General features: G+C 39.3%; 1 protein-coding gene across 11 annotated transcripts in view; it reads left to right on the forward strand.

The window, feature by feature from the left end:
• The window catches only part of TUB (TUB bipartite transcription factor), a 172,512-nt gene that overhangs the window by 134,726 nt on the left and 16,999 nt on the right, over positions 1–20,787 (forward strand). For 7 of the 11 annotated variants that reach the window (XM_041129078.1, XM_041129075.1, XM_041129076.1 and 4 more), the window contains 6 exons: positions 10,539–10,706; positions 14,292–14,363; positions 15,299–15,420; positions 16,379–16,570; positions 17,130–17,242; positions 18,348–18,462. In XM_041129078.1, the coding sequence (XP_040985012.1) occupies positions 10,539–10,706; positions 14,292–14,363; positions 15,299–15,420; positions 16,379–16,570; positions 17,130–17,242; positions 18,348–18,462 (782 nt within the window). The remainder of the gene's footprint in view (positions 1–10,538; positions 10,707–14,291; positions 14,364–15,298; positions 15,421–16,378; positions 16,571–17,129; positions 17,243–18,347; positions 18,463–20,787) is intronic. The other 4 variants (XM_041129079.1, XM_041129081.1, XM_030038308.2 and 1 more) reach the window with 1 other exon arrangement.

Here is a 20,787-nt window from a genome sequence, read left to right on the forward strand (position 1 = left end):
GAAATTAATAAATACCTTTCCAATAATTTGCAGTTTGTGGATAAGGCCACTGTAACACTGTCCTGCCTGGACTGTACTGTATTCCTGTCCTGTGTATGTCCAACAGTCTCTCTGTTATTGCTTAAGTAAGAAAATAGTATATATCCTTGACCAGTCTATTTAAAGATAGCAATGACTAATAAGGGTAATTATCGAGGTCAGAGTATTGGGGCTTACCTATAGACATTTTGCAGGACTTGAGCCTACCTTATCAAAACCCTTTACACATCCTTTACATATTGCAGCTTAATTCTTGAGACCTGAATCTACAGTGTCTTTATGTCTGTAGTCCTGCCTGCAAAGGAGGTCCTAGGTTAGACAGGCTTTAGAGTCTGGCCCTGAGGTAAAGACTTTATTCATATATTTGAAAAAAAAGATGGTGTGTGTCAATACCTAGGCTTAAAATAATAAGTAAAAGTCAAAGGTTAAAATTAACGATGTGAAATTTGTTGGCAAAATAAGTGAACAGAAAGCTAATGATTCTCAATTTAATGTAAAAAGTAATGCCACTGCAGCGTAGTACTACAGATGCCAAATTTTGTTTTGAAGTACATCTTGCTGATGAGTAAAAATTCTTTTACTAGTTTAAAAGAAAACCTGTCTTAGGCTGTAACTGTTCAGGGTTTCAGGGTAATACTTAAATCATGGTTACTACATAACCTTGAGGCTCTGTTTCACCTCATATAATACCTGTTTTGCCTTTATGGGGTGTCTATGTCTGTACTATGTCCAGAACTTAAGATACTGTGCTGGTCAGTTACAGCAGGTTTGATTTGACAAATTTGCATTGTATAACACCGACGTGTGTAGACACTCACCTGTTTTCTAGGCAGTTTTCTGATGAGCTCTTGGCTAAAATATTCCATGAATATTCCTAGCCGCAGGCCTAGTGAGGCTCATAGCAAGAAACTACTCATTTGAGTGTGTGATTTCCAGGGCTGTTCTGCAGACGCTGGTCACGTCCACGCTGGGGCTGCATTTGCCGGATAGCTCTCTTCAAACTTACCTGCTACATGTAGGCAAGTTAGTCCATGAGCAGCATGTGCTTACTGTGAAGGAGTTACACTGGTTTTTATTACCTCACTGCAGGTAACACCTAGTATTTGTCTCATATGCCAATAATATTTTTATTTATTTTCTGAAGAATTCCCCAAACAGGCAAATGTTGGCAGATTTTAATAGAAGCAAGTTGTGTCAGTAAAAGTAATGTCACTTTATGTAGACTGAGAACTTTTGCATGCTGATACTGCTCTGTGTGTTGGAAACTAACATTGTTAGCTATCGAAACCTCTGCTTCTGCTGCAATTCTTATTGCTCATCCTGCTGTGCTATGCGTGGTCTTCCCTGGCCTTCAGCATTTGCCCATCAGTGGCATCTTATGTATGTTTCCATGGAGTGGAGGTGTTATTCATCGATTATACTAACGAAAGTTTTGAGTACCTCCTCTGCTGAAGTGTATGTTGATGATTAGTTACAAATCTCAAGTAAAAAGTATCCCTGTCAGGTTAAGTATATTCAGAGCGTACGCGTAGCACCTTCTCATCCAGCTCATCTACTTTTTCCACACACTGGTGTTTAACTGTTCATTCATGTATAATTTCACCCTTGGAATGGTATCTAGTTTACCTTTGATACTGTAAACTTGGAGTGTTTGCAGGGGATTGTAACTGGATTCCCAGTCTTGCATCTTTATTGAAGCTGCAAAATATTTTGTTATTGGATGAAAAAGAAAAACCGAATGCGACTTTAAAATTCCAGAGGGATTTTACTGATCAATCCACTACAGACATAGCTAATTTGTTTTACTTAGGAATGAAGAAAATGCAAGTGGTAGCAGAACCCTGTAGCGGAACTTGCATCAATTTTTTCATTTACTTTTAAGAGTAAGTGTGAGTCTTAAAAAAAGATTTTGTAATAAAATCGAATGGATTTGCTTAGAACTTCAGATCTAACTAATGAAAATGGGTGAAGGTTAAATGGGTTTATACCATTTTGTGGCACAAGAGACTTTGTTGGAGGAAGTTCATTGGTAATTAGACCAAATCTTGGAAGTTTTAGGTTCTGCTTTTAGCTTTGCAATTGCTTCAGGTTTTGTCTCCACTCCAACTGTAACCTTTGCATGTCCTGTAAATGAGCAGGCTGAACGCTGAGGGGTGAATGCACTTTACACTCTAAAATAGCATTTTAAAGTTTTCTGTTAGTATTTAGCTATAGTGAGCATTACCTTTCTAAGCACAGCCAAGCTCTTTGTGCTTTAAGAAAAAAGAACCTTTAGACCACATCCTATGAATAATAAGCTAATTCAGAGCAAAAATCGTTGAATTATACATGAATAGCTCTTGAAGCTGTAGTGTAATGATTGTACTCTGGTCTTAGATGTGTAATGCTTTTTTAAGTGGCTCAAAGAATGATGAAACTATGATCAGAACAATGTGCTAAAGACAAATGCAAGGGAAATATTAGGTTTAATGAGGTTACACGGACATAAGGCAAGAAAAGGAATGTGGCTAATTCCTCATGTAGAGCTAATGGTGCCTGTCAAGTTAGTGGTCAGTGCATTTTGTAATTCTGTGGTGGGTAGTACGGTATTTAGCAATTTTTTTCTACATGTATGATTATTACAGGTATTTCATTCTTAATGGCAGTATCCAGTATACACTGTGCCTATTTTTAAAAAGAAACATCATTTTTGTGGGACAGAGCCTACAAATGCAGTGAATTGATGACATTTTGTAGTAGCTTAGCTAATTAAACTGGTATTTCTGAAAGCTTTGGTCTCCCAGTTTATTGTTTGACATAACATTCAGTATTGGAAAAAAACCCCAAATGTAACAAACAAATATGTAAAATGGTTGTCTTTCCAGTGGAGATAGTGGATCAAATTCTGGTTTGATTTGTGACGCTAGTGAGGGGTGATTAAGGATATTAGTGAACCTGGTGTACAGTATTGCTAGATGGTTCAACAGAAGTATAATGCAAACAAGTGAAAATAGTTGCAGCAGGAACCTATGAAAAGTATGCACCCTGCAGAGTATTACAAATACGAAACCAGAGCATCTTTAGATATCAAATACCCTGATGATTCTTTAAAAATTGAGATTCCTGAAAGTATTACAGGTACATAGTGGTGTGGGTTTTTTTGTTTGGTTCGTTTTTTTCCTCCAATATAGGTTTGTGAAGAAATTAATAAATACACCAGATAAAGTGCTTTTTTGGCTATGTGCCATGAATGGGGCAAAAACAAATTAGGAAGATAAAATGGAACCTTTCAAAAAACCCGGAACCTTTAAAAAAAAAACGTGGAAAACCATGCAAGGCCAGGAGTTAATTCAAAGTAAAATCTGATAGGAAAATTCAGGAATCATTTTGTGAAAAGTTGTTGTGGTTTGTTTGGTTTTGGTGTGGTTTTTTGTTTTGGTTTTTTTTTTTTCCTTGCACTCTTGCACTTCTAGCATGTAAGTACATTATAGGAAAACCCTGCTGTGAACTGCACTGGTTCACTCCCTGCCATGGGCAATATAAGTGAAGATTTTTTGTCACTGAAATCAGGAATCTGGATGCATAGAAAATGTTCAAATAAACAATACCTTCCCAGCAACTTTTCTCTTATGTTATACATTAAATGTAGTTAGTATGTTGGGTATTCCCTGCTGTCTTTGAGAGTCAAAAAGCAAATGAGCTGCTCTGACACACAGCTCTTTTTCTGCCAGAGTGGCTATTTCATATTTTGATTTGGTTTGCTTCTTCCGTGTTTCTTTTCTCTCTTTCACGCCTGTCTGTCTGTTTTGATTTGTGCATCATGTCCCATTTTTATGTGTAACATAACAAGCAACTACATTAACGCTGGCTGACTAAGAAAGCAGAATCATTTGTTGGATAAGAAGCATCATTTCTCACAATAACACTTCCTTTCTGATGGGGGAAGGGAAGTTCATGTGGAGTAGATCTATCTCAGGTTCCCTGTGCATTAAAGAGAAAGGGTTGGAGTAACAATAAGTGAGTTTCCACCAAGAAAACTCCTGTTATTTCTACATCTGACAACCCTTTCAGGCTGTGCTTTGGCAACACATGAACTTGACTGTGAAGAAGTCATTTTGGCCTCCTCAGGATAGAGGTTTATGAAAGTATAGTTCCTGCCACAGTTTTCTAGGTTTCATCAAAGTGAATGCAGAGCTTGGTGCTCAAGCACTTGCTTTTAGTGACCTGATCTGGTGTTAGCAATAGTCCTTCTTTTGGTGGAATTTTGGACTAAATCACCTCCAGAGGTCATTTTCTAAAAAAAAATTCTATTTGCCCCCTTTCCTTATAAACAAATCCCTTTGTGATTTTGCAGTTGCTTGAACCCATACCAGTGGGTGCACAGTCCCTATGAGAACAGGCGTATACTGGGAAATGACTTACAAAACATTGACAGCTACAATATAGTTAAGGTTATTCAGTCCTTGAAAATAGACCCAAAAAATGTTTTTCCTCCCTTTACACTTTCTGCTTTTTCAGTAAATTCCTTTTGAGGAGAGTTTCACCCAACAGAGAGAGAGAGAGAGAGAGAGATTTTTTTTTTTTTTTTTATTATTTCTTTTAAAGCACTGGAGTTCTAAATTTCTAGAAGATGTAATTTCATGATATTTCATTCTAGCCATTTTATTAGAGCTTCCTAAGCAATCATTCTGAGAGAACCTTTTTCACTTATTGATTTGTGCAATACTACTTTCTTGTACCACTGTTCTGGAAGTAAATGTTATTATACTCAGTGGTCACATTTCTTGATAAATGCAGATTTAAAAAAAAATACAAGTGTTGTTTTGTCTTTTTAATTTACAATGTAGAACACTTGAGGTGATAAAAGCAGAAGCAGGGTTTGCTTTAAGCGAAGTTCTTTAAAGGACAGAAATACTATTTGTTCTGGTGTCAGTCTAATAAGAACAGATTTCTCTGAGGACAGACTCCCTGTCCTTGACCTCGGAGCAGGCCAGCTGGCTTTTGAAGGGTTCTGCTGCCATCCCTAAGTTGGAGGAAGGAGCTGCTCTGCGGTGTTCTTAAAGAGCAATTGCAGTGTTCCTGCTGCCTGCAGCCTGGAGTGTTATCCATGTGGATATGATTTCTGTGTCAGACCAGGGGCTTATTTAACCTTGTATCTTGCCTTTGGAAGCATGGTTAAAAAAAAAAAAAGAGAAATTTTTTTAGTGTGCCTGCATTTGCTATCAGCATCTTTGTAGAGGAAAGACATACTTGTTGTAGAACCTTTGTTGTATGTAACTTAGGTCAGAAAATGTGGCTTGAGATTTTCTCTTCCACAGACCTCTTGCCTGACCTCGGTCAACTCTTCAGATCTGATCTGCAAAGGACCTAAGCACAATCTTAAAACTTGGTCTGTGAGCAATATGCCTGACTTCATATGTTGAATTTGTGTCTTAAATGCTTTATAAAATGAGAACAAGAATTTTTGTATCCAGCAATTCCTTATTTGTATAAGTAGGGACAGAAATACTTGCTTTCTGCGCTGTGTTCCTTTCCTGATATGTAATCTCATTTGCTATTCAATCACTGAGCTCAATTAGTTCTCTGATGTATGATAGTTTTCTTTTTAGTTTCTTTCTTAGTTTGCAAATGTTCTATGAAGAAATTCTTAATTTATTATAACAGTTATTTTCAAATAATTTTGAAATCTCTCTTTTCATGGTGTCCTAGGTGCAGTAAAGACTCTCTGTAAGTAATCAGTTAATCATTCTTTCCTGTACTTACAAGTTCATGTAAAAGAACCGAGAGGAAATAACATTTGCTGAAAATCTTTTCACAGCAAAATGTTTGCATGTACAAATACACGCAGAGAGGAACATGATGTGTATAAATACAATTAGAATCTTCTCCTGCAAGATCCAATTACTGGGGATTCACGTAGTATATAGTCAAGTATTTAAATAATGTTTTGGAGAGCTGACTCACTATGCTTATGCCTGTAATTTGCTGCTGGGTAGTTTGTCACATATTTAATCTGTAACTAATTTTTTCAAGACTACCATTGTGCACCATGCACTATTGTCAGATAGCAAATTCTTTCCTCATGTTTGGTCTCATGCTCATCTGTGGTGGCCACAGAGCTGCCTCTCTGAACTTTCCCTGGTCATACAGAGCTTGGTAGTATGTAGTCTTTTCCTCCCATTTGGCCTTCTCCCCCCACCCCACCACCCCCTAAAAATTTTAAATACACTTTCTTGATTATCTCTTGAGCAATGAAATAATCAAAATTGCGGTTCTGGCCTATCCTCTTCAGTTTTCTTATTCTGCTGTAATATTACAGTGTCATTAGACTGTGATGACTTTGAGAATTTCTCTGATGGGGTGTCTAGAAATGCTTAATTTCTATCCAGTTTTGAGAGGAAGTTCCACTCGGACCTCTTGGTTTAGACAGGAGTATTCAACAGACTGATCTAAGCCTTGTGTTCAGCATGACTATACCCTTAGTTTCCCACTTGCAGATAGGGTTAGGAAATGTATTTCTTTTCTGCAAAATCATTTTGAAGATTGTGAAGCTGAAATAAAAATGCACGAGGCTCAAATGGATACCCAAAACTGCACTTGTAATGCTTTACTAGTGCTATTGTGGGGGGAAGAAACCACCCCACAACAACCTCTAGATCTGTAAGGCCAATCAGGATCTGTAGGCTCCATCCCATGTAGTCTGTACTTGCTTAGTTTGTGAGAAAGAAATTTGATAACTATGTCTAGTAGAGCTAAGATGGTTCATCTATATTCATTTTAGTGTCTATCTACAGGACATATCCAAATGGTTGGAAACTTTTCAGCAGAAAGCTGCTGGGCGTGTAGGATAGAGAAATGTATGCCTGGTGACCCTCCCATAAAGAGTTTTCCTTTAACTGCTGGATTGGAACAATAAAACAAGGTCTGAACTTCATATCCTTGAAATGTTTTGTCATTACTAAATCCAGTGACACTGAATGGATTTTGGGTTGTTAGTCCATCCTTTAGAAGCCGAAGTTTCAAACAGGCATAATGTGGTATCATAAAATGCACAGAAGCTTAGATTTGTTTCTCAGACATCATGAACATTAAGCAAAATTTTGCCACACTATTCCTTTCCCAAGGCTTTCAGTAGCAGTTGTCTTCTCTATTTTTTCCATACCTTTTTCTCTCTCCCCCCATTCCAGACCTGGGTCTTGTGATATTTTTTGTGTAGATAGTTAACATTTTGTGTGTTTAAAGCAAAAGAAAAAAAAATCCTATCTAAAAATCCCATACCTGAGATCAAAGTTAAGTGCATGTCTACTTTATGTATTTTGAATTTCTTAGAATTTAGATGAATTCAGATTATAAAACATTCTACATGGTAGTTTAGATTACCAGCTTTTAAGAGCATGGTACTGTCTATTTATAAATATTGCCTAGAAGATTTTAGCTGCTAACAAATACAGGCATTGATAGATAGTAGTTTATAGGATAGAAATGCCAGTGAATGCCAATTTTCTGTTGCATTTTTTTCATTATTTCTTTGTTTTCATTTCTGGTACCTCTGGGTTTCATCTGAGGCATGACCATGTCAAAGTCTTCCAGAAGGCCTTTACTGAAGGGACTCGTATTCTGGGGGTTCCTCCCTGCCCTCCTTCACAGTTGCCTCTCAAAATTTCCCTTTTCTTCTTAGCAGGTTTTCAAGGACATCTCTGTCAGGTTTTTTTCTACCTGATTTTTAGGAAAAGCTGTAGAAAACGCTGCATGTAGTAATAAAGACTTTCTTTTTGGCACAGCACGCTCAGCTTCTTTGCCTCTTTTGACCCTGTCCTTAAACTTATAACAGTAGACATGAATGGTTTGTTTTATTGCACAGTGAACCATCCTCCCAGTAAGTGGGTGAAAAGGAGTCAGCGAGGCAAAGAAAGTGAGAGCGTAGGGAGAGATCCACCTTGAGTACCACGATTACACAAGCTTGGAAGTGTTTTCAGACATTAGGTAGGTGATGGTAAAGCTGCCTTTTGAACTATGACTTACAAAGATACACTTATACCTCATGATATAGAAAAAAGAAATGTGTATGTATGCTTGCATTTAATACTGTTTTACACATTCATATATAGCTACCAAGATGCGTGCACACACACAAATATTAAATAGTTAATGCTGCATTTTCCACGAACCATTTAAAGTATTCTAATGCAGCAGAGGGTCTTCCCACCCCCCCCCCCCACCCCCCCCCACCCCGCCTCCTCTGTCTGGCTATGTCTTTCATTCCCTTAAATGGGGTCACCAGTGGAACCATTCATAATGCTTAATAACACACTCTACCAGTGATGCACTCTTCAGAACACTGAAATTGATTTTTCTTCTCTAAAAGTGTGACCTGCTAGTGTAGCCTTTGTCCTAACGCCTAATAATACGTGATGTTCCTGACGGCATGGGATGTGAGCGCAGATGTTCTGCAGGCATCAGAAAAAAGCAGCCTCAGTGCAATGGCTAATGCTGTCAAAGGCATTTAATTTGCTGCAGGTCAGTGTCTGCTTTGAAGAAGAAGAATTAAGGTGTTTTGTTCCTTTTGAAATGGGTTCTCAAAATTAGGTTTGTATCGACCAAAGCTTAATGAGGGGCTAGGTAGATATGCATGAGGTATGAGCATCTTGTTGAACTCATGGATGCTTAATACTTTTGAAATTCAGAGTATTAAGGTAAGAACTTTAGGCAGCTGCTTTAATAATGGCTAATATGGTTAAAGCTGTTAAAAATACCACAGTGGATCTGAGCAGCTACCTGTCTGTTCTAGAGTGCCTTTGCTGTAGTGCTTATCCTGAGATAACTTTTAAGAAAAATGCTATTCTGTTCACTGCCATATTATACCTGCAACATAGGAAATTATACTGTTCATTCTGCATCACACAGAGCTTCTGTCTGAAATTGTCATTCTACCAAGATGAGGGAAACATTTCCGTGGACTTTATTTAATCCTTCAAGGCTGGATGGGCAGATTGTTTATTTGTTGTTAGCTGTTGTTGTTAGTTTTACTGTAAGTAAATCAGAGTTTACAGGGTTGGTGCAGGAATTGCCAGATTAGGGTCTGTGTGATGCAGATGAGTCAATAATTTCTTGTGGTCTTGACTGAATTTAATACTTCTGCAGTGTCGGACTGCATCTTGTTAGGTAGTTGCACAGCCAGTGCTGTTCCTGAGGGTGTGGGCCACTCTCTTTTCCATTTATGCTTCATATTGCAGCAGCGGTGACAGCAAGTATGGCAAAGTACAGTTAAGCATGCTAAATGTATAATCCAGTTGTCTTTTAATGCAAGTTGACAGCTGCTGGCAAAGCAGGTTGAAATGGTATTCTTGGAGACTTCTGCTACAGATCACAGTCTCAAGAAATCCCAATCCCTACAGCTCCTTCTTACAGGATTTAGTCAGCTCTGTTTGGTGTGCGAAGCACCATATCCTTTTATTGAACTAGCTCGTTGTAATGCTTGCTAATTCTCCACAATGTTGCTTGCTTATTAACAAAAATTTAAAAACAGCAACAGTATACAGGCTTATGTTATTTACTATATCTCTATATGATAATTTTACTATTTTTATTGGTGCAAAAGTGCATTTTTATATAGCTAATTTAGTAATATATACCAGCACTAAGTCTTAACTAAGAGCTGAAGTACGTTTGCAATCTGATGTTTTAACTTGCTGCCCTGAAGAAAAAAAATGAAGTTAGCTTGTGATAAGAACACACCCCACCCTGTATTTTCATTTTTCTGTCTTCAGAGGCGATTTACAGCTGTAAGGAGTAAATAGTTTCTTTCTGGCTGTCATCAGAAGCCACAGAATCACAGCATGGCTGAGGCTGGAAGGTGCCTCTGGGGACTGTCTAGTCCCACACCCTGGCTCAGAGCAAGTTGCCCAGGACCATGCCCGGTCAGGATTTGAGCATCTCAGAGGATGGAGGTTCCAGGGAATATGTATTATCTTGTTTATAGTTTCACTCTGATATTTTAACTGTATAGCAATTTACTAACTCAGTAGGCATATTTAGGCTTGTTAATGTGCTGCTCATCCTGTTGTATACGCTGCTAGATCTGCTTGTGAATTTTCCAAGTTTCTGAAACTTTGAAGCATGGTTTCATAATAGCAGTGTTGTTTGTTAGGGGTTATGGCATAATCTGGGGCTCAGGCTTATCTGTTTCTGGACCAGTTGTGTGTCCTTATGAAAGCTGCATCTGTTTTCTTTGTTGGTCGTCTCCAGTGAATTTCTTTTCTGTTTAGTTTTCAGTGTTTCTGGTGCATGGATGGTTGTGCTTTGGGGTTAAGGAGGGCAAGAGTGAAATCCTGATCACCTCTTGGAGATTCTCTAGTGCAGTATGTGGGAAGTAAGATGTTTGCCTTGGAGGCTAGTTTAGTCTTGTTGAAGTCTAGAAAGATTATTGGATGTGAATTTCTGATTCTTAGAAAAGATGCTTTTTGTGAGTGAGCAATTCTCTTGACACAAAGACAACTAAGGCTTTTGCCGTTGTCTGACAGGGATTGATGGCCCAGCTGCTTTTCAAGATGATGTTCAGAAGATAGGAAGTCAAGTGCAAATTCTCACCGTTGGACAGTCTAGCCATGATGAAGATGATGGAGAGAAAATGGCTAGTGGCCAACAACAGCAAAACAAACAAGATCTTAGAACAGCAATGCAAAAAAAAGGTAAGTAGCCAAAGCTGCCTTCATGTTCTCATTGGTTGCTTTATGTACATTGATTCCTTTTCCTATTCTCGCTCTCAGCCCTAGCCCAAGCAGAGATTGTTACTCTGTGTTTCTTCTCCTCAAGCCTGTTAGGCTCTATTCTATTATCTCGGGGGGGGGGGGGGGGGGGAATTCTCTCTTGTCCCAAAGAACAAGAGGTCTCCAGGCTCTCTGGGATGTGGCTTTCCCATCTGAAGTGCAGTGCCGCTATTAAGGTACCAGGCAGATCTCATGCTCGTATACATCTGTTCACATTTTTGTATTGTGCAACTCTGGAAATCACTTACTTGAGGGTTAAAAAAAGACCGTGGAATAGCAACACTCAAACCAGAATATTAATTTCAGTTGTGTTGTCAGTTAAATATTGTTTGTGTTTTCATAATATGTATTCATGCTTGCAGAGGTGAAAATTACAACACTCTGTATTCTGCAGCATTTCCCATGCATAGTGCTCAAATGTGCTGGTATATTTTTTTTTTTTTTTCTAAAGGCATGCATGATTTGGGAGATAGATTGTGTATGTACACATTCATGCATCCGTCTCTTCCTTCCTGCACTGTTCCTATCTCTCATTAGACATTAACCGTAGGAAGGAAAAAAAAAAATCCTAAAATCCTCACAAAGCTTTTTCTGAAGGCATTTGCTTTGGAGTTGTTCTTCTTCAGTGTACAGCTTTTGAAGCAAAGATGGCTCAAGCCAAGAGTGCTCTGATGCTTTAAGAATAAACTCTTTGTGTATAAAGAGCAAAATGTAAGTGCAAACTTGACTCATCTAGAATAGCCTATTCATACCTAAATGCCTGCCTCTTGTCTGCAGAGCAGTTCTCACTATTTCATTTTTTCTGGGACGTTACTCTGCAGATGTGAGCAACTTCAACTGAAATGGGCAGATTTTCTCCAAGTGTGGTATTTCCTGGGCATTTGAGTCCGGGGGATGTTGGCATGATTAACAAGTTCTGATCTGTGTGGTGATTGTCTTGCCTTAGACCATGGCTCAGAATATTTAATGATCAAGCACACTACTTACTAAAGCTGATTGACTTAAAAACTATCAACAGACTTCTCAAATTAGGTCAAAGCACTCAGATTTTTACTCTGGGCGACATTTCTATTTTTGATGGTTTTTCCAGGTTAATATATATTTTTATTCTCCCCAGTTTTTTGTTTATTTTTTAATAGAAGCAGTGGGTGGGGGTTTTTTGTTTTGATTTGGTTTTGGTTTTGCTTTGCTTTGTTGCTTCATATTCTTAAATATATGATACAACCTTTTTTTACCGTGTCTGAGTATACTCCTGATCAGAACAGACACTACTAAGAGTGGACCACTAGTATGCTTCAAGGTGTGTGGGGGCTACTTTTTTAAATGGGAATGCTGAGGTTTACTTATTTTTATTAACAGCAGAGCTATGCTCTGAGACACAAAGAAAGGTACTAAGACAAGACTGCAACTAGCAGTGTCTCCATAAAATAATTTTACTATGCATCTATGGTTTGCCACTTTATACCAGCAGAGGAGGCTTGTTAGAAAGTTTTGAGTATCCCGGTATTCATGGGTAACTTTATGGAGGCCTTTTCATGTGGATTCCCACTGCCACTTCACTGCTTGTGGCGTGTCCTCACTGCCACGTCCCTGTTGGTCTGGAAAGCATTTAGAATTGCTGCCTCCCATCAGTCCTTCGCTCGCATGGAATAAGAGCAAAAGGAGAAAAACACAGAGATAAATGCTAACTGGCCTAATGGGAAAGGCTGAGTCCCACCAGATTTGCGAAGCCCTGATTTGTGCTCATTCTGCTCTCTGACACTAACTTTGTGGAGAGAAGCCTCTCTCGGCATGTGTCTCTACTTCCCCAGCGAGTCAAGTTCTGTTTTGAGACAAGGGGTTATATAGGCTACCTGAGTGTGAAAAGAATATGCCACTCGCAAGAAAATGCCAAATGTTTTATTTGATTTCTCCATCTGTTGGAAATTGCCATACTAGAATCATTTTCTTCCTGCAGGAAATATTTGTCCTTTTGATTTCAGAATTCTTAATATGTAGAGTTCCTCTCTGGCAAATGAGTCACTAGGACAGAGCCAGACTTCCATAAGTTTTAACATGAATAACTAACGTTTAGTCTTCACATTTATCAGTTTCCTGTATATCTCTAAAGACTTGGAATGAGCAATTTGGTCTTAGTTCTTCTTTGCCACCTGAAGTTACAACTGTTTTGAGATTTAGGGAAGGGATAGACTTGATTTCTGGGTTCAGAAACAAAACAGGAGCTCTCTGAAGCATTCTTCCCCACAGATCATGAGTACAGACTTTCCTAAGGCTGGCAGGGAATTTTCACCACCAATATTTTGGTGGTGAAATAGTGAGCATGGATGTAGAAATAAGCTGATTACGTCTGTGCGTATGAAGTATGGCTTTATTGCACAGCTGCCGGCTGAGGAGATGGACTGTCTCTATTACCCATGCATAGTTGACTAGAATGTGGTTGTCATTATTAAGAAATAATGCTTGTGATTAATGAGTGTGTGATTAATAATGAGCGAGTTCTACAGGCTTTGAAAATACCTATTGACCTGTGAACTCAGGCCTCCCTTGCATAACCAGATCCTATTGAAACTTTTTGCTGTCATACTGTGTGGTATATGTCCAGAAGTGGTGGATAACGAGGCCATTTATGGCGCAGCTGAATTGAATACAGGCATTGCATATGCTTCTGTTTAACTTTTATACACTTGCTCTTACTACTCTGCTGGTGTTTCATTATCCAGTGTGCATCTGGTGTCAAAAGCATTGAAGTTATTGGAAGCAGCAATAATGTAAAAAGTATATAAATGCCTTTTTTGGTGCCTTTTTTTTCTCATTCCGTTCCAAAATTTGAACTGAAGAAAACCATTACTGATACTATCTCTAATGTTTATATTTCTGTACCTTAGTTTGGTTCAGTTTCTGCTTGTTACAGATCAAGCTCATATTCCAAAAGACTAAGCTACATGAAAGATCTCTATGCGTATCCCTGTAAGTCCTGGATGAACGCTTTAGAGAGTCTGAGAAAGATGATGAGGACACACTGGGCATAGGGATTTAGGTAGAATTTAGGCAATCTGAATATGAGTCTGAATACTTTTTTCAATGTTACTGAATGGGTATTTGTGTAGAGTCTCTGTATATCACTTGTGTCGATCAGTTTTAATTTTTTGTGTGTTAGAATTCAGGAGTAGGCCAAAAACCTACCATGCAGGGCACATCGTGTACAGAAGGGTTTGTGGCACAACCGTTTAGCATGGATGATGTTTTCTGAAGCTTCAGCTCTGTGATCCAGGGCTTTTTAACTTTATTCAAAGTACTAAAAAAGAAGGTGACAGCTGGTATAAGCAGGTAGAAGGTGAATTTGATTGTGCAGAAAGATAAAATGTCCGTAATTGAGAATTCAGGCAGCAGCATTATGGCCCCGTCCAGTAAGCCTTTAGCCCTGTGCAGAGTCCTGTTGGCAAATTAGGCTTGTTCACTCACTTAAGGGTTTGCAGAATCAAGCCCATGGATTTTTTCCTTTCCCAGATCCCCATGCAAATACATCCTGGTCCTCTTCCACCTCCCAATCCAGTCTTGTCGCCCTGGATCATGTTCCTGGTAAGTACAGAAGGAAAAAGTTAATTATGCCCATGCTGCTTGGCTCTGGAAGTCTTTGCATTTCATTTATCCTTCTGCATTGGACTTACCTATAGTGGAAATTCTGGACCAAGTGTTTCCTTTTCTTTTCCTTTTTTTTTTTTTTTTTTTTTAGGAAAACATATTGCATAGATAGCCTCTAATATGAGGAACTTAGAGTTTGAACCTGAATACAGGGTGCCTTCATCTGCATGATACTCTTTGAAAAACTAGGCCTGGCAAATGTCCCACCATTGACGCTTCCTGCTGCTAAGTCCTATTTGATGTTCAAAGTTGTGTTTCCCTTTGAAATGTCTGAGGTTTTGAATTCTTGTAAAGTCAAATTTTTAAGTGCTGTAAGGCAGTTCCTTTGGCCTGGGCTGATACTGTTTTTTACGTGAAATAAATATGCATGAGAACATTTCCTTGATGTGAATGTTTCTTCTCAGTCTAAGATCTGCTCTTCATCAGATCACATAGGAACAGTTAAAAGTGTGCTGTAGAAGGGCTCGTATTTTAGTTGTTAAGGTTTCCAAGTGGCTGTGATAGGTTGTCCACTCAGCTCCAATTTCAGGTTTAAGATTTTTGCGTTGTGTTTGAAGTACTTGATTGGATGAAGAAGATCTGAATTTAATTCCTAACTGGATGTTGCTCCTGTATCACTGGATAACTCGATCCTCTCTGTGGAATGGAAACCATGCCATTTCTTTTCTCATTTGCTGAAATGTTTCGGCTTCTCAGGGCAGGTGCTGTCTCAGCCGTGTATGTGTACACTGCCTCGCACAGTGAACCCCCCTCACGCACACCTCTCACCTGTGAGCCTAAGGGTGCCACAGTATAATAAGTGATGTTTTCCAGCAAGTATGGACAGCTTTAATGTATTAGTATTTCATGTAAGTGTGCTGCTTTCTCCTCAGGCATTTCAAGCAGCATGAATTTTGATGAGGAAGAAGATGAGGAAGATGAAGACAGCTCCAGTTCTTCACAGTTAAACAGTAACACCCGGCCTGGTTCTGCCACGAGCAAGAAATCCAATAAGGTAAGGGGTCAGTGCCGAAGAAGGAGCATGCAGGCTGCTATTTACTGTGTGATTTGAAAGTGCAGTCAAGATAGGCCTGGCTTTCTTTTTTTGTTTTTAATGTGCACCAGAGTATCTCCACAGTGATTTACCGTGATAGCTGTCAGGGTTCACAGGAGCAAGCAATGAAAATAATGACTTGGAGAAAAGAATAGCAAATATTGTCTGAACTTGAATGAAGAGAAGGGTAAACAGTAAATATTTACATTTCTACCTTTTGCAGGTGCTCAGAAGAATCTTTTGTTTCTATTGGCTTTTTCTGAGCGTTTTCCCACCCTGTTCTCACTGCTACCATCTGAACATAAAATAAGACTTTGGCTTGTTCAAATATTCTAAACCACAAGCTCTTGCTAAAACAGCTGAGGGTGCTCCACTCTTATATACTGGACTGACTTCTCATCTCTATTGTATCTCTATCTAGCTTAATCTGTCTCTCCCTATCCCATTTCTTCCTTGCATCCGTCACGGGGGGATTTAAAAATGAGAGAGGGGTTCAGATCGCTTAAAGAATCACCTCCAATTGTATTAGCAATTATGACAGCATCAAAGGCCATCACTGTCCTTGGGTACAGTGTGGTGAGATGGGAAGGTGTGAGCCAGGGTTTTCTCTGTAACATTACAGCACTCAGCCTGTGCGTCCACCCTGTTCTGCTTTGCCAGATGTGTCTGTACACTGAGCATCAGTGGTGCAGAGAACTGCTGCCTGGGCCTTTGGTAGCCAAGAGCTTGACCGACTGGATGGGGAGAGATCCTTAGCTTGATAAGCTGCCTTCAAGGCTGCTGAGGAATCAGAACGGGGAAGACTATGTCCATTGTGTTTATTTTTTTTAAAGTGCAGCTTCTATCAAATGTCATTCCTTTGTACTTATAGCCTCGTAAATCAAAGTTGAGGAAACCTGAGTTTTGCTTACTGTTTTAGGAAGCGGCCTCAGCCCCCAGTCCTTCTACAAATGAGCCTCTCATAGATGTTGATGACCTGGAGGAATTTGCCGTAAGACCTGCTCCACAGGGTGTCACTGTCAAATGCAGAATCACAAGAGACAAGAAGGGAATGGACCGAGGGATGTACCCTACTTATTACCTCCACTTGGAAAGGGAGCATGGTAAAAAGGTCATAAAATAACTTGAATGGCATACCAGTTGCATCTGAATATAAAAAAGTTATTACAAGTCTGAAGAAGTCTTACAAAGAAAATATATTTTAAATGTATTTTCACTTTCACTGTGATCTGCCCTACAGTCTTCCAAAAGCAAAACAATAGTATCACTTTGTTCTACTGCCCTTCTTCATATGTCTAATCTTTGCCCTTGAAATAATCCATGCATGGCACCTTTGTGTGACAGTCAGCTGGGGCTCTCTGCATTCTGTGGCCTTAAAAGCATACATTTTCAATTCAGCTGGAAGAGCCAAAGCAACTTAGAATGAAACATTTAACAAAATAGATCGAATTTAATTATTTAAACCATAAATTATGGACTGAGTGGTTGAGAAGTCACTTTCCCTTTCCAGATTTTTATCTAGTTTTGCCTGGTCCCAGGAGACCTTCTGTTACTTCACTAATGATGCTGGAAGACAGAAAAATTGCCTATGGTTTCCTTATATCAAAGCAGGAAGTGGTGTGTGCTAACCCCTTTGGCATTCTAGAATATCGGTTTTTTGCACTGCTTAGGTGTTTCTGCTAGCTGGAAGGAAACGAAAGAAGAGTAAAACCTCTAATTACCTCATCTCCATAGACCCAACTGACCTGTCTCGGGGTGGAGAGAGTTTTATTGGAAAACTGAGGTAAACACTGATACATCTAAGAATTTTCTTTATATAATATAAAGTTCATTTGAAATTAAGAAGCCTGTAAGCCACTATGACTTCTCAATTAGAGGCTTAACTACATCATGTGATAATGGTCTTAAAGTTCACCAGTATTCAAGGCATGTTTTCAAAATGTCTCAAGTACTTACAAGATCACATTTTATTAAAAGTCAGCAGGATCGAAGCTCTTAAATGCTCAGAGGCCAGATTCTCAAGGGTGTACGAGCACAACTTATCTTAATGGGATTTTCAGAAGTATGCAGGTAGATTGTGTCTAGCCCCTATTGATACAAATACCTTGGAATGAAGTTCTGTCTGTTGCACAATCTGAAAATCTCTTTGGTTTTGCCCATTTCTTAAGATCCTAATTGGAGTTATTTACAACTAGTGGAATTCTTTCAGAACCACATATTTCTTTTCTTGTCTGTCACCCCATCATACATCAGTCTGTTGTTGATACCTACGTGGAGCATCTCAATGTATGTTTAGATCGTCTGTGCCTGAGGAAAGGGACTGTGCTGCTAATTGCCATTTGCCTGTGTGGATCTTGGAACTTCATGTGCTATTTACTGCAGTGCAGACACAGAATGAGGATAATGTGGTTTTAGTATGTTCTAAGTTGTATTTTGCACTCCTTGGTGTAATTTCCATTTAAATAGGAAAGACTGATCTTATTTATAATTTTATGAAAAATCACTCTCTCTATTCTAATAGAGTTAGTAGTCAGGTAAGAAAGCAGATAGTTTTGTAGACAGTAAGCATATTTTAAAACCCAAGCAAACAAACAAAGTAACCCCACCTGAGTATTTCCTTATTGCTTTCTTGAGTTTACTAGTTTGCAAGATGTCATGAAGAGTCTCCAGTGTAATGATAAGGAACCTTTAGTATACTCTGCTGTACTGTACCTTTACATTTTTGTGATGGCCTTTAATCCAGGTGTTGCCATTTAGTTGGGATTAGAATTAACAACTATTTGTGCTCAATATTATCTCTTTCCTTTGGGGCTACAATGCAGTAAAGGATAGATGTCTTGAGCAGCATTACTGATAAATGGTGATTGGATTTTCCATTTTTTTGATAGATCAAATCTTATGGGAACTAAGTTTACAGTTTATGACAATGGAGTAAATCCAATGAAAACAACATCAAGCCTGGAGGCGAGTATCCTGCGTCAGGAGCTAGCTGCTATTTGTTATGTAAGTACTGCTCACAGGCAAAATACGCAAGAAATGGCAGTTCACTTTCTGAAATAGCACACTGAATTTCCTTCTCACTTATGATTATGTAAATCAGCATTCATGCTTTGATGTAATCAAACAGCTGATCTTCACTAGAGAAACCAGGAGATTCAGTGGAACGTAGAGCTGAAAAATGTGCATAGAACCAGGTTGCCCAGTTCTCACTTTTGGTCAGAAGGTGTTGGAGCTTTTACATAACCCCCTGGAAGGGGTACGGTGCCTCACAGCCTGCAGGCACCATCCGAGGGAGCCTCCTGAACTGGAAAGAGTTGTGCACATGGACTTACTGCGCTAAAGTATGATCATTTGTAATGGTGTTTTGGAGGAGGCCTCTCTGATCCAGACCACAGGTAGCTGGACAGCTAGGTCTGCCGCAGTGGCCGAGAGACTGGGATAAAACTCTAATCCTCATCTTTACCAGGAAAAAAACCTAAACAAATGCCAAACAAAATCCAAAACTCAATTGAATGAGAGAAACCAGCCTCTTATAGGACGGTAAATAGCATTTGTCAGGGGCAGTGCAGACAATCGAGACTTGAAACACAGTTGCTGTTGTTTCATGATTACTGGATGACTAACTGTTTTGGTGACAGTATCCTTTCTGTCCAGAAATCTCTGGGCCCAAGAAACTCTTCCAGTCAAAATTGATACACACACTGCTACAGAAAGTTTTCTGTTTTCACAAATCAACAAGTTCTGACAAAAATACCCAAGAACCACTTTTCAGAAAAGTTCCTGCCCAGCTCTAATCAAGGATGCCTGGAAATCTGTGAGATCGAGGTCCAGCCAGCCCAGCATATACCCTGCGTACGCACAGAATGCATTCCTGGAAAAGCCAGCTTCAGGTTGGGGGGAGCAATGCTTCTGGAAGCCTTCTGCACATGAGAAGGAAAGCAGAGAGGCATCCTTTCTGTGCAAAGTGCTGAGAGCACTGAAGGGTGGCAGTATTAGCTGCTAACGTGTTCTTTTCCTGCTGCTTAGGATGCAGTTTTTCTGTGAATGTAGTATAAATAGTGTGTTTGTTCACATGTGCTATTATTCAGGTACATGGCCTCTGGTTGCAGACAGGCACACGCACACACGTATCCCTCCATTCCTGTTGGATTTGAAAATCTTTGAGAATTTCAGGAAATCCAGCTAACAGGATTTAACAAGAGAGTCCAGGATTTTATGTCAGTTTAGAGTTTGACTGAAGTTGTAGTAGGAATCTAGGAGAACTTACATGTTTAGTAACGGTATTTTTACTGGTTTATGTAGGAGGGCATTCCCTGGAGCCAGGCAACTAATCTTCTGGTGCACACTGGAAATACAAGGAGAAAACAAACAGTTTAAAAAAAAGTTACATATTGAAAATTTTAGGCATTGCTTGTTTCAGTCTACAGTAACGACATTTGAACCATTAACGTTACCAAATAAAAAACTCAGTTGTGGTCAGCAGAGGTGATTAGAAGTGTGAGTGTTGGAAAGAACAGAACCATGGCCAGCGTTTGGAGAACGTGGCTAAGATAAGCTGCTTTTCTATGTCTATTTTGAGATCAGCAGTTTAAAACTTGTACATCTGTATAAGAAAATGACTCATTCCATTGATATTTTGATACTCATGGAGAAAGGCAGCAGGCTGGCAGGTGTGCTGTGGCCAGAGGACAAAAGGAAGTCAGAATGATATTTCATTACTAGCCAGGTTTGCTAAAGTGAGATTATTGTTTCTGGCTGCAGCAGAACCGCAGCAAAGAATGCCAGAAAGAGCACTCCTGAAAAACCCTTGTCCTAAGGTAACATTTTAATTCCTGCCTTGAGATTTTTCCTGCAGCAAAAACTACAATAAACAATACTTTGAAAGCACCACTATGCCTCTTGCTGTCTCTCAGCTCATCTGATCAAGTACCCATCTGGAGAACAAGCTGTACCTGCTTCCACCAAATTCCTGAGCCTGACCTGCTGAATCATCTCAGCAGGTCTAGTTTATACAGGCAGAAGCTGGTCATGCTTCTGTTGTTAACTGTGGGATAAACGTGTTGAGAACTCTCATAGTGGAGGTCACCTTAGGGCACGTTTCAAGCAACAGGAATAAAGTTAGTGCAAGGACTGAGTTTTATCAGGTGCCGTTAACCATTTTTACTGTCCCTGCTGATGGCAGGCTAGCATATTAATAAAACTGCAGCAGCACCTAATGGCTGATTTCAGAATCGCTTGGCAAAGTTTGTCAAGAAGCAGTGAGGTGTAACTGTACTATTGGTACCGGGATTTTCTGTGCTGGATTCCTTTATATCCATAGTATCTCAC

The sequence above is a fragment of the Aquila chrysaetos genome, chromosome 16 (assembly GCF_900496995.4).
Source record: "Aquila chrysaetos chrysaetos chromosome 16, bAquChr1.4, whole genome shotgun sequence".
Lineage (NCBI taxonomy): Eukaryota > Metazoa > Chordata > Aves > Accipitriformes > Accipitridae > Aquila > Aquila chrysaetos.